Source organism: Suncus etruscus, chromosome 1, assembly GCF_024139225.1.
Source record: "Suncus etruscus isolate mSunEtr1 chromosome 1, mSunEtr1.pri.cur, whole genome shotgun sequence".
Classification (NCBI taxonomy): Eukaryota; Metazoa; Chordata; class Mammalia; order Eulipotyphla; family Soricidae; genus Suncus; species Suncus etruscus.
In genome coordinates, this window is record NC_064848.1 from 132,188,880 (window position 1) to 132,203,746 (window position 14,867).

Sequence of the window (14,867 nt, forward strand, 5' to 3'; positions counted from 1 at the left end):
AATGCCATAGATAATGAGGGAGATGGGGGGGCATTGATTGTGGGAATGTTGCACAAGTGAAGGAGGGTGTTTTATTTCTGACTGAAACCCAATTACAATCATGTTTGTAATCATAATACCTAAATAAATATATTATAAAAAGAGTTATGAGACAGAAAAGTCAATTTCTTAATAATCAAGTGATATGTATATCAGGAAGAAATCATACTCCTGAACATAAATGTACCAAATGAGGGGCCAGAAAAATACTTAAAATAATTGTTACATAGAATATTCTCCAAGATATGCCACATTCTGGGTCATTAAACATATCTCCATAAAATCAAGGAATAGAAATTGTAACAACTATCTTTCCAGACCATAAATGCAATAAAAATAGAAGTGAATTACAAACAGAAATGGAGAAATAACTTTAACAACTGGATATTAAACAGCTCACTACTGAACAATCAATGGGTCAGAGAAGAAATCAAAGAGGAAATAAAATATTCCTAAAAACAAAAGAGAATAAAGGCACAAATTGTAAGAATTTTTGGGACATAGCAAAAGTATAACTAAGAGAAAAATTTATAGCTCTAAAAGCTATAAATATAAATATAAGAAAGGATAAACATAAGAAAGGATAAAAGGGACTACAGAGATAATTTAATGGCACAGCTCAAGAAATTGGAAAATGACCAACAAAATGAGCCAAAAGCAGGCAAAAGAAAGTAAATAATAAAATTTAAGCATGAATTAATAAACTGGACACCCCCCAAAATTCAAAAGATCAATGAAAGCAGGAGTTGTTTCTTTGAAAAATATACAAGATTGATAAATTTTGTGCAGATCATTGGTCAACTACATGCAAAAAATGAATCACTTCTCTTTAACACCTTAAAAAAAGTTCAAATCAAAATGGATTAAAGACCTTAATATCACAACTGAAATGATAGGTACATAGAGGAAAATACAGGCTGAACATTCCATGACAGTAGATTAAAGGCATATTCAAGGAGGAAATGTCACTGTCCAATCAAGTGAAAGCAAAGAGACATAAGTGAGACTATAAAAAACTGAGAAGCTTCTGCATTTCAAAGGAAACAGGGACTAGGATACAAAGGCTACCCATGGGATGGGAGAAGCTTTTCATCCAATACCCATCCAATATCTAAGATATACAAGGTACTAGCAGAACTTAACAAGAATAACACATCTAACCCCATACAACATGATAATAAGGAATGAATGGATAACAGATATTTTCTCAAAGAAGAAAGATAGTGAAATATCACTTGAAAAGAATGCTCCACAGGGAGCATTTCCTCAAGGAAATGCAGAGGGCCAAAAGGACTGGCTCATGTTATGAAGCTCACCTCAAAGAGTGGTATGTGCAGTTAGAGAAATAACTACATTAACAACTATCATGACAATGTTAATGAGTGAGAGAAGTAGAATGACTCTGTCAAATACATGCAGGGGGTGAAAGAGGAGGGAAATAGGGGACACTGGTGGTGGGATTTGTACTGGTAAAAAGGGGGTGTTCTTTTTATGACTGAAGTCTAACTACAAACAAGTTTGGAATCATGGTGCTTCAATAAAGATATTATTTAAAAAATAACAAAAATGAGGTATCATCTTACATTATAGCACACATCACAAAGAATAAAAACAACCAGTGCTGACAAGGATGAGGAGAGAAATGAATTTTCATTCACTGAAGGTGGGAATGTCTACCAGTCCAGCCTTTCTGTAAAATAACATGGACATTCCTCAAAACGCCATCAAGTGAGCTCCCACATTACCAGCAATTCCACTCCAACTAATATACCTAGGAGGCCTAAAACACATTGTAGAAAAACCCTCTACATTGCTGTTAATTGCAGCACTATACACAATAGCCATAACCTGGAAACAACCCAAGTGTCTGACAACAGATGAGTAGGTAAAGAAACAGTGGTGCATCTACACAATACTATGCAGATATTAGAAAAAAATTAAGTCATGAAATGTGTTTATACATGGATGGATATGGACAGTGCTATGTTGGCAAAATGAGGAAGAGGGAGAATGACAGAGAATGAGCAGTCATTTTTGGTATATAAGGAAAAATATAATATGGTAATAATATCAAATACAAGAAAGATAAGAGTCAAGAAGACCAGTCCATGGTAAAAAGCTTCCCATAAATAGCAGGAGAGTGATTAGGGCAGAGAAGGGACCATTATGATACTATGACCATTGGAAATGATCAAATGATCACTCTGGACAAGAATTTGGTGCTGAAAAGAGTTAAAGTGATAGACATGATACCCCTCAATAACAATATTGCAAATGGCAGTTTTTAAGAGGGAGTTGGAAGGAGAAAAGAAGTGTGTGTGTGTGTGTGTGTGTGTGTGTGTGAGAGAGAGAGAGAGAGAGAGAGAGAGAGAGAGAGAGAGAGAGAGAGAGAGAGAGAGAGAGAGAGAGAGAGAGAGAGGAAAGGAGGGAAACGTGAAAATTATTTGCTCCATAGGAAGGCAAGGGAAGGGCTGGCAGAAAACTGGGGCCATTGCTGGTGGGAAAAGTGTACTGGGAAAAGTGTTGTACACTTCAGTACTGAAAGAACTTTGTAAATAAAAAACCCAACTATATTATAAACAACCTTGTATCTATCATGTTTAAGTCAATAATAATAAATATATATATAATCTATTAATTTTGCAGTTATGAAAATTAAATATGGCAATTTAAATAAAGTGCATAGCATTGAATTAGCCATATATATGGTGCTTTTATATGCAATAGAATACTAAGTTATAAAAAGAATATAAAATTGCCATCTGCAACATAAATAAAACATGAGCTGATTATGTTGTGTAAAGTATCGAAAATAAAATACTGCATGATTTTAATGACATTTGAAACATAAAACAAAATGAAAACAAATTATCGATTCTGAATGAATGTTGTTGTCAAAAGCAAAGCATGTAGAGAATGGTGAAATTAGTACTATTGTGAATGAAAACTAAACATTTCATGATCATAATATATATAAATGTTAACATATATATTTGAAATTTATGCATTAAGAAAAATTTAAATATGGTATTGGTTTTTATAGTTTCTAGCTTTAGATTTTAATTTTTTTTATCTATCCTGATTTGACTTGTGCATACAGTGTGAGATAAGGATCTTATTTAATTTTTTGGCATGTACTAACCTAGTTTACTCAGTATCACTTAAAAGAGATTAATTATTTAAATATCACTTACATTTCTTTCAAATATTAGTTAACCAAATATATATGAGTTTTTAATGGCTTTATTCTATGTTATGGACCTATATATCTGTTTTCTGTGAGTGCCAATCTGTCTTTATTACTATAGCTTTGTAAAATTGTATTTAGGGACTATGATGTCTCAAATTTTGTTCTTTCTGTGATTGCTTTGACTGATTATTAAGTATTTTATGTGGTTTATTTCATGGGTGAGTATCATGCAAATTTGACTTATTTTTGACTTATGCTAAAAGTACAGCTGGAATTTTCATTGTATTCCATTGGATCTGTGATCAAATTTGGTAGTATGGACATTCTAACATTAATTATTTCAAAAATACTTTATTTTATTTAAATTTTTGTTTTAATTTAAAATTTAATTATTGTTTAAGTAGTATGATAACAATTTTATAATTAATGATATTGATGTACAAAGTTATTTTATTCCACCATCACCAAAGTGCTCACAATTCTCCACCACTGTCTGTAAGTCATCAGTAAAAATAAATATAGAACAAACAATAAGAAATAAATTATTATTAAATAGATAAATTCACCTTCATCAAAATTTAAAATGTCTATGGTTAAAAATACTGCTAAAATTGGGCCGGCGAGGTGGCGCTAGAGGTAAGGTGTCTGCCTTGCAAGCGCTAGCCAAGGATCAGGACCGCGGTTCGATCCCCCGGCGTCCCATATGGTCCCCCCCAAGCTAGGGGCAATTTCTGAGCGCTTAGCCAGGAGTAACCCCTGAGCATCAAACGGGTGTGGCCCGAAAAACCGGAAAGAAAAAAAAAATACTGCTAAAATAATGAAAAGCAAGAAAATATTTTTGAATGATACATCTTAGGAATGACATATAAAAATACTCAAAATTTGATGATGAATAACATTATTGAACTCTAAAAGAGGGATGTGTAGAAAAATATTTGTCTTGTAATATAACCATGCTCCTAAACTCTATTTAAAATAATATAAAAATTGGACAATAGTATTTTAACTTGTGTAGTATTTTAATCTAGATGCTTAGTCACATTTGGGGTTTGGGGGGGTTGTTTGTTTTTATTTACTTGGGGTTTTTTGTTGATATTGTTTTGGGGCCATATCCGGCAGCTCTCAAAGGTTACTCTTGGCTCTGCTCTCAGAAATTGCTCCTGACAGGCTCGGGGAACCATATTGGTACACAGGTGATCAAACTTGAATCCATCCCGGGTTGGCCACATGCAAGGTAAACACCCTACCACTGTTCTATCAATCAAGTCCCCTTAGTCATATTCTTAAATAAAATATAACTTTAAAAGTAATCATTGGGCCAGAGCAATAACACAACAGTTAGGTCGCTTGCTTTGAACGTGGCTGATCCAGGTTTGATACCCGGTGAACATCCCATATGATCCCCAAGCCTGCCAGGAGCAATTTCTGAGTGTAGAGCCCGGAATAACCCCTGAGCACTGCCAGGTGTAGCCCCAAAACAAAAATTAATTGATTGATTAAAGTAATATCAGAATAGAACATCATAATTCATTAATTATCACCCCCAAACTTTACTGAAATGTTTCTCACATTTGAAAATCAGTGCATTACTATAGTCCTAGTTTTATGGAACAAAATTCCAATGAGGCTTAGGTATCTTGGAACTGAAGACAGCAGTTTAATTTCTTTTAGTGACATTTTGTTATGTGAAATATATAACTTTGATCCTCTTGATCCATAGCATGCTAGTTTTAAAACAGGCAGTTTGACTCAACTACATATTAAATTTTAAGTTCTATCAGTATATCTACCTGAATTTGTTCATAGATAATTATAACTGTGCCAAGTATTATAAGAAACATAGACAATGAATAAAAAAATCTCAGAAATGAAGAGATTAACTCATTTTCCCTCCTTCTCTCTCTCTCCCTCTCCTCTCTCAATTCTTAGGAAGAAGGGTGATATAAACTGATTCTGAGAAAATAAGTAGGAGTCGTCTAGATGAAGTAGGAGACATTAATTCACATGGAATAATTGCACATGCAAAAGCATAAAGAAGATAAGAAACTATGAAGCATTCAACACAGCACAGTATTAAATGGAATGTTTGGCTCAGAGATTAATATAGAATTCAAGATAAGATATACATACATAGAAAATAAATAAAGGTAATCTATAGGCATAAAATAACTATTCAAAAATATCTTACTAAATTGTGCTTTTACCAATGTAGCCAAGTAAAATTATAAAAAAAACTTTACTACACTTTTTAAAAATTGAGAAAATAATAAAACCGAGAAAAGCAGAGTACCTTAAGATGTCTTGCAACTTCAGGATTGAACATGGGTGTCTTGATGTAATGTAAAAAAAGTGTTGCAATTCTTTTTCTAAGTCCTTCAAGGTTACAATGTTTGACTCCTCGCATCATAAGGTCAACCTCTCTGTCAATCAATTCTAGAATGTCATGAGTCAGTTTACATTCATGTTCCTGTAAAATACAAACTAATTTGTGTATGTAGAATTTTAAAATTCACTGTTCATTTTTTTAATTATCACCCAAATTTAAAACCTAGATTTCAAAGTAAAGTAAAAATCAATGTAAAAATATATGGACACAAATAACTTGGAAAAAATTTGACACCGGGGGCCAGAACAATAGCACAGCAGCAGGGCATTTGCCTTGCACGCAGCTGCATTGGGACAGACCCATGTTCAATCCCCAGCATTCCATATGGTCCCCCAAGCCTGCTAGGAGTGATTTCTAAGTGCAGAGTCAGGAGTAACCCCTGATCACTGCCAGGTATGGCAAAACAAACAAACAAACAAACAACAACAAAAATCCCAAAACTTGTGACACCACTTAGTGTCAAATTCTATAAATCAGTAATTCTACTCTTAAGTACTTTGGAGAAATATGTAATATGGAATCATTGTAAGAGCTTAAAATTTAAAATATTCTCAAAAAGTGAAACAACAATATACTGGATAAGGCATTTGCTTTATACATAGACAGCCCAAATTTGATCCCTTGCATTTCATATGGTCACCCAAACCCTGCCAGGAGTGATCTCTGAGCACAGCAGAGTCAGAACTTAGTCCTGAACATTTCTGGCTGTGAACCAAATGCCAAACCAGAAGAATTCTCAAAACATGAATAATTATTTACATAAATAAATGATGACACTCAAGCAACAAATATTATCACATATAAAAATGAATGTACAAGAACTATATACAATAAAATATTAAATTTTACAAATGAATTGTGCTGAACAAAGAAAATATGGTACAGATAATATACATAGTTTCATTCCATATAAATAGATCCAAAGTACAAGCAATATCACACTATTATTTAAATATGTATACATACGTTGCAAATCTATAAAGAAAAATAAAGAGAATTACTATCAGGATAGTCATTACAGCAGCCACCTATTGATGATGAACTGCAATCACAAAGGGGAAGGAACATACTGATAATATTGAAAATATCTTACTGTTGGACCCAAGAATAGTTAAATATTATTGATTTTATTTTAACTAAATTATATATTCTAAGCTGTTTGTTCAAAGTAAATTAATAGAATAGAAATGTGTATAGTTAATAAAATCTCAGTAATTAAGTTGATTAATTCAGGCAGAATTATTTATAAACAATAAAACAAACTATATGAAAAGACCCAATAAATATTTTGAATGAAGCTAAAAGCAAAATCTGCAAAATAAAGTTGTCCTATAATTTTAATAAATTATATTATTTATAAACCATGATTTACATAGATGCTAATAATATATGTTTCTGCTATTCCATGTTCCAACACAAATCCCAAAATCAATGTAATGTTCTCTCCACAATTGTCCTCTTAATTTCCACCCATTCCCAAGCCTGTCCCCTTGACAAGCACAAAATCATATATTTTATATTGCTTGCTTACAGATAAGTGCTAATGAAATTATTTTTCTTAAGAACAACAAAAATAGTGGAAATTACTGTATTTTATGACAAAGCCATTAAGTCATTGTCAAACGGTTTACTAAGATGATCTTTCTGTTATGTGTTTCGTTTTTGAATATCAGATGGTCAATTCCATGTTGATCTCTAAATTAGTGTGTTTCTACTAGGATGACAGTTTTGAAAAATTTAGAGTTGTCACATAGCAGCATATGCAGCCTGGAAGTCCAGAAACTCCAAACTCTGACTGGTGTTGTTATATCTGTGGGGTGTATTTTCAGCTAAAACATGTAATATGCAGTGCTATTTACAATAGCCAGAATCTGGAAACAACCAAGATGCCCTTCAACAGATGAATGGCTAAAGAAACTGTGGTACATATATACAATGGAATACTATGCAGTCATCAGGAGAGATGAAGCCATGAAAATTTCCTATATGTGGATGGACATGGGAACTATTATGCTGAGTGAAATATGTCAGAGGGAGAGAGATAGACATAGAATAGTCTCACTCAACTATGGATTTTTAAAAAAATTAAAAGACATTATTATAATAATGTCCAGAGACTATAGAGATGAGGGCTACAAAGACTGGCTCACAAGATCACTCCTGGCAGGCTCGGTGGTTCGAATCTCAGCATCCCATATAGTCCCCTGAGCCTGCCAGGAGTGATTTCTGAGCACAGAGCCAGAAGTGACTCCTGTGTGCCACTGAGTGTTTCCCCACAACAACAACAAAAATATTTCCCATATAGAGTTATCCCATCTATTATCATGAAGTTAATAAAGATAATTCAGAAACAACCTATGTTTATGAATAACCTCCAGGTGGTATGTCACTCAAACCTAAGAGCACTCAAAATCATTTTTTTCAGAAGTCAAATATTACTACTTGAATTGCACACCTATTTATATTGAACATTACTATGCATATGTATCTTGCAATTTCTGCTGTAAAGCACAAAATCTATACCAATGATCCTCTCAATATTTTAGTATTCTAACTCACTGGAAATATAAAAATATATCTACTGGTAATAATGCTGTAATATGCTAAGCATATTAATCCCAGTTCAGAACTAAATATTCAGACTCCAAGCTGTGGATAGGATTGGAAGCAAGAAACCCTAAGCAGAGCTTTTCTCTTGATTGTATTTAGAACTTTTCTAAAAGTAGCAGTCATTAACTGAAAAGAACTTCCCTGTGGTATCTTGAAACAAATGGTTAATAAATATAGTTATAAAAATTTATACCTTCTAAGAATAAGAATGTATATGGCCACAAACAATAATGAAACTCTGGTCTCCATTCAAGTCACAGTTGTTCCACTGAGTTTACATACCACCTTATGTTTATTCCTTAGTCACTAAATATATCATTGGAATGGAGTACTTGGAAGTTGTCATAGGCCTTTTACCCTTCATTTCTTGAACTGTGAGGTCAGAGGTAATATGACAGGGAAGGACCAGTGGAAGTTTATAAAACTGTCATACTCTAGGAACCAAACTATTGAAAGTAGACCATTTCTACTTTCTAATATTTGGGGATTTTTAACTTTTGTCCCTACAATTGAAGGCTCTTTGAGTTAAAAGTTCCTAATACTGTGAGAGAAACATTTACAGTAAATGGCATAGCATTAAATTATTAAAATTTAATTTAATATTAAATTTTAAGCTGTACTAAAAGCCTGGGTTTTTCTTGTCAAAAGAGCTGGGCAAGGGAAGTATTTATTACATTAAAGGGCCAGACTCAGCTCTCATTATTCCCATCAACTTTAAAGCCACTGCAGATACTCTTTGACTCTTTCCTTCTTCTGTTATGGCCCATATCTTGAGAGATCTAAAACACTGGTTTTCAATCTTTTTATACTCATGAAACCTATAGGATTAAATAATTGTTCTTATCCAAAGAGAGCAGGAAGAATAAATCTGGCAACCAGGTAATGGTCATTTCTTTAGCGCATTCTTGTCAAATTTGGACAGTTAATGAAAGTTTAGTACCAAAGCCTACACCCTTGGATTAGTACCTATGGTTAGACCAATGATTTACTATTGCTGATCCTAAGACAAACACTATAATTTCCTGTAATGTAAATTTCCTATGAGGTCATGTAAAATTATTTCAGCTTAATACATATAATGACTGGATCATGTAATGATACTAATAGCATTCTTATTATAAAGTTATTTTATTTCTGCCTTAGTAGCCTGCAAACTATTCTATTTTTTTGGTTTATTTTATTTTGAGACTACAATTAGCTATGCTAAGGATCCCTGACTTTGAGCTCAGGGATCATTCCTACCAGGGTTCTGGGATCAAATATGGGTTAGCTGTGTGCAATCACCCTACATGCTATACTATCCCATCAGCCTTATTTATCCTATTTTTTTTAAATTAACTATTAACAAGAGAAGTTTATGTCAGATCAAGATGCAGTATACATATTCCTGCTTGTACCTACTGCTTTCATGTTTTAAATGTAGGAGCAGTTCTGAATTGGCCTATTTTTTTCTATAGGTTTATAGGTATAAAATCTGAGTTTCCCTATTTTTTCTATAGGTTCATAGGTATAAAAAGATTGAAAACCAGTGGTTTAGACCTCTTAAGATGTGGGCCATATCAACAAAGAAAAGATATAAAGGGTATCTGCTCTGGCCTTAAAGTCAATGGCAATAATAAGGGCCTGTATCTGGCTCTTTAACCAAGCTATTGTAATTTTTCCAAAAATAAATAGGGTGGTGGGACAGTTCATGGTTAATTGTTGGCTGAGATTCTCAACTTAATAAATCTGATAACTGCTTTCTAGTGAAGGTCACACCTAACTCAAAATCACTCTTCCTTGCCAGGGCAATCCATGCCCAATAAATGGTCATTTGTAGAATTAAAAACTCACCCAGGGGCCGGAGAGATAGCACAGTGGCAAGGCGTTTGCCTTGCGTGCAGAAGGACGGTGGTTTGAATCCCGGCATCCGATACGGTCCCCCGAGCCTGCCGGTAGCGATTTCTGAGCATAGAGCCAGGAGTAACCCCTGAGCACTGTCAGGTGTGACACAAAAACCAAAACAAAACAAAACAAAACTCCTCACCCTTGCCTTACTTCATGACAAACCAGAATTACCCTACTACCCTTTGTTTTATTTTAAGGTAAATACCACCAAAGCTTAAGATTTCTACCTGCCTGTCCTCTTGCTTTCTTTATTGCCTCACAGGAGTTATTCCTCCAGCTCTTCATCCCTCTTCACTTTACTTCCCACATGCAAATCACTTCTCAAAGTCTCTTTCTAGGAATTTCACCTGAGGGTTGACCTCATTTTCATTAAAAAGATGTTTAAAAATATATATACAATAATTGATGGGAAATACAATTATAATATGCTCATACTGATGTTAATCTAGTAAAATAAAATTTCCATTGAAAATTTTCAAAATATACTAACAATGACTGCAGTCTTATTAAAATAAATTGAGTATTCATTCCATACTAAATATTCTAATATATTTTAGTCCTTACATAGAAATGGGTATATTTATATATTTGTAAACTGAATATTCATTCTACTAAATTTATTCTTATATTGATAGTTTGAAAATTTTTTAAAGTGTTAATAAATGAACTATGTCCTCTCAAATTTATATCCAAACCAGATAATGACAAAATAAAATTCACATACAACTTCATATATAGTTATAAATTTATATATATATATTATTAAAGTAAAACAAAGCTTATTTAGAATTTTTCTTGGTAATTTTAGTAATATTCTAAAGCTAAAAAAGTTGACCTACCTTCACAGTATGCTTAACTGTTAAGAGAACATCCAACCTCTCATCTTGAGACAGATTATTCAGCATAATGCAATTATAGATGCTGTGCAACTCTCTGGCTCTGATGGTGAATTGTGTATCTATCTCAATTAATTTTCCATCATTTGTTCTTAGTGTCTTTGGCAATGCACACTTAAAAATAGTAAGTTTAATAAGTATCAGCAAATAAGTTTGTGTAAAAGTTAACCTTAGAATCATACTCTATGAATTAAACTATTGTTGTGTATGTAAATATTTTAGGGGATTATTATGTTACTGACCCTACCCTGATCGGTGATTGTGCCCTACCCTAGGGTGTGACCTGGCATTCTGTTCCACCCTAGGGTGGTACCTGATTCTGCTTCCACCATTGGGTACTATCTGATCCCACCATTGGGTGGTACCTGATTCTCGGGGATAAAAACAAGGGTCTGTGGAAGGCGAGAGGCTTTTGGCTGGAATTTATGCTGAGTCTTTGGACTTCAGTCTTGTCTACCGAATAAAGCTAATATTTCCACAAGCCTGACTGTCTGCGAGCTGTTTACCTGCCGTTTCACCTCCGAACCGTCGGCTGGACAGGGTGGCAGACGCGTGCTCCGAGCTGGAGGGGAAAGACCTCATCCTGCATCCCTCCATCAGTCAACCTCTTCAGGGGCTGACTTGCAACAAACTATCAGTAAAACTTGACAAAAAAAAAAATATTTGGTGGGGCCAGAGAGATAGAATGGAGGTACAACATTTGCCTTGCATGGAGGACGGTGGTTCGAATCCTGGCATCCCATGTGGTCCCCTGAGCCTGCCAGGAGCGATTTCTGAGCTCAGAGCCAGGAGTAACCCCTGAGCGCTGCCAGGTGTGAGTATATATATATATATATATATATATATATATATATATATATATATATATATATATATATATATATATATATATATATATATTCCACCTTTTGCTATGAATAAATGGAACAGAGCTTGAACCCAACTTAACTCCTTGGCCTCTGTTATCCATCAGCCAACCCTGGTGCAGACCTTTCAAGGGACCCCAGAAGATTTCTTTTTGTCATTTTTGTTTGAAGTTCTCTCATTTTTACGTTCATAACATCTTGAGTCTTATTGACTTTTTGTTGCATCATTTCTTTGAGTTCCTTCAACATCCTCAACATTACTTCTCTAAAGTACTTATCAGTGGGGCTGGAGTGGTAGCACAGTGATAGAGCATTTGCCTTTCATCAGGCTGACCCAGGACAACCCAGGTTCTATCCCTGGAATTTCATAAGGTCCGCTAAGCCAAGAGCAATTTCTGAGCACAGAGCCAGAAGGAACCCTGAGCACCACCAGGTGTGCCCCCTCCCCCACCAAAAAAAAAACCCCAAACAATAAAATTCTTATCTGAAAAACTATGTAGATTAAATCTAAACAACCAAAGTCAGAAGAAAGCTGCTTCTATTTTTGCTTTATAGACAAATATCTCTAAATGACAATATATTCTTTTCCATATTTAGGCCATAGTTAAAATCTAAATTTGTATCAGATAAATAGTAAAACATATACAAAATTTAAATAAATTCATTACCAAAATGCTAAACAAAATTCTAATTTAACTTTTTACAATATAAGTCCTTTGTGTAGGTCACTATTCTCATTTTATAAATTCAGTATACTTAAATAATTGTTATTTCACCAACCTTTTCCAGAAAAACTTGTAGTGCTGTACTTTCTCTTTCCATAAAAGCATTTTCTCTGTATCTTCCAATGGAAGCAATTATCTGGGTCTCTTTTTCCAGAAGTTCACACAAAGCAGTTTTCCTTTCAGCTCCAGTTAAACATTTGTTAATGCATAAAATTTCTTCTTGCCGCCAGGCTAAAGAAATAACATGAGATTAGTGAGTTTTTAAAATCACACATTTCTATAGGACATTTTTATCATCACAACCTGAAAAACAATTTACATTTGTACTGATTTAAATAAAATTCCCATAAATAAAATCATTCCTAGCACACACAGTATATTAAAAACATAGGAAGAAATAAAAGTTTAAACTTGAAGTAATAAAAGTAGAGTAAAAAAAATAATAGCCAAAGGAAACTAGTCTATAGTATGTCAAATTATATCCCCAAATTAGCATATACACTGCCCAATATCAAAACAAACTGTCTTAGGAGCAGGATAAATTACATCCAGGCAGGGCACTTAGCTTGCATATGGCTAAACTAGGTCCTTTCCCCAGCACTCCTCTGGTCCTTTGAGCACAACCAGATGTGGCTCCAAGAAATCAATGACATGTGTTGCACAACTGCCAGGAACATATACCACCACTTTAAGGAATTTATCCATCTCTTTTCATTCTTGCCATTGATTAAAACATGTTTTGGGTTTCTATTTGCTTTTACTTGGCACTATTTGTGTCTCTTGGATCAATGCACTAACCTTGTTCTTCAAATTAAGGGAGCTGTTACTCAACAACCATTCTTACTCTCTCCCTCATACTTTCCTTCTATAATTCTTATTATTCTGAGATTATTTTTCCTGTATTATCAATGATATATTTAGATTTTCTTTTTATATCAATCAAATTTCTATTACCCCTTCATTCTTGATGGATTTGTGTACTATGTCTTTAAAGTAACTAGTACAATATTTAGATTTATAGATTTTACTATTGAGACTTGCATCTGTTAGCTTCTTTATTTCTAATCAAATGAGTTATTTTATTTTATTAAATCAGACTCTTTGAGTTATTTCTGTTCAATTTTTTTTAAATAATTAAATATCAAGAGGATATTAAGAATTTATTCTAAATCCTTATTTACTCAGTTAAAAGAGATCTGGTGTGATTGCTGGGTTTCTGGAATTTTGTCATCATCTGTTGATGAAGATGAATTCTTCTTTTTTTCCATTGTTCTTGGTGCTATGTCATCTATGTGGTAGAGCTCCAGACATTAAGAACCAGAATCTGGAACTGACTTTCACCAGGACCATTAGTTTCTCCAGGTCAATGGAAATCAGCTTCCTCCCAAGGTTAGAAGAAGAGTCAATACCCTTCTGGTATACCAGCACCATCTTCAGAGTGAGGATCTTGTTGCTTATTTCCCCAGGAACAGCCTTTCCAACAACTTATCTTCCTTTATATTTCTAAATATCCTCAACAAAACTGAGGTAAAGGCAAAAAGAAGGCCTGATCTCATTTATTGATCCTGATTGGTGGTGTAGAGACCCTGAGGGCTGGGATTCTCACCAGTGACAACAGTTGAAAGCAGGTTACTTGACAGAACAAGGCTAAATTAAATCTCCTGGCCAGCAGTATGACAGTGCATGAGGTTAAAATTGGGGTGTACCTAGCAGTAGGAGCAGCAGATAAATTAAGAAAAAAATCTAATTTTGGAGGAGGCAGTGAGAGGAAAATATCCACCAATGCTCAAGGATTACTCCTAGCTCTACACTCAGGAGACACTCCCTGCCATGCTCAGTGGACCATATGGGACACTGAGATTCAACCCAGGTCAGTCCCATGCAAGGCAAGGACCTAACCTGCTGTACTATCTCTCTGACCTCCCAAATTCATTTTATAACATAGTTTAATGACTTCATCTGGAAAGATGTTATTTTGATAAAAAAAAAATTCCCAAATTTTCAATTACTTATGAGTCAACCAAGTAAAATGTATTTTCTTATTGCTCTATTTCAGACCCAATTATTTTCTCATCATGTTGCAAAGATATTTTATAATGTATATAATTTATATAATTACCCTTTTATTAAAGTATAATATTTACTTTATCACTAATCTGCATTGAAAGATAAATATTTAAAGCCTGAATTGTGATTCTGGTCCTATCATAACACCTCCCTTTCATGATACTGAGTTTTACATCTTATGATGAAGAGTCCTATCAATGG

General features: G+C 34.0%; 1 protein-coding gene across 1 annotated transcript in view; it reads right to left on the reverse strand.

Annotated features, from left to right (window-relative positions):
• IQUB (IQ motif and ubiquitin domain containing) overlaps positions 1-14,867 on the reverse strand; it is a 70,834-nt gene that overhangs the window by 28,568 nt on the left and 27,399 nt on the right. Inside the window, exons 7-9 of the mRNA XM_049779376.1 lie at positions 12,655-12,830; positions 10,952-11,122; positions 5,520-5,696 (exon numbers count right to left, since the gene is read on the reverse strand). Of these exons, the coding sequence (XP_049635333.1) occupies positions 5,520-5,696; positions 10,952-11,122; positions 12,655-12,830 (524 nt within the window). The remainder of the gene's footprint in view (positions 1-5,519; positions 5,697-10,951; positions 11,123-12,654; positions 12,831-14,867) is intronic.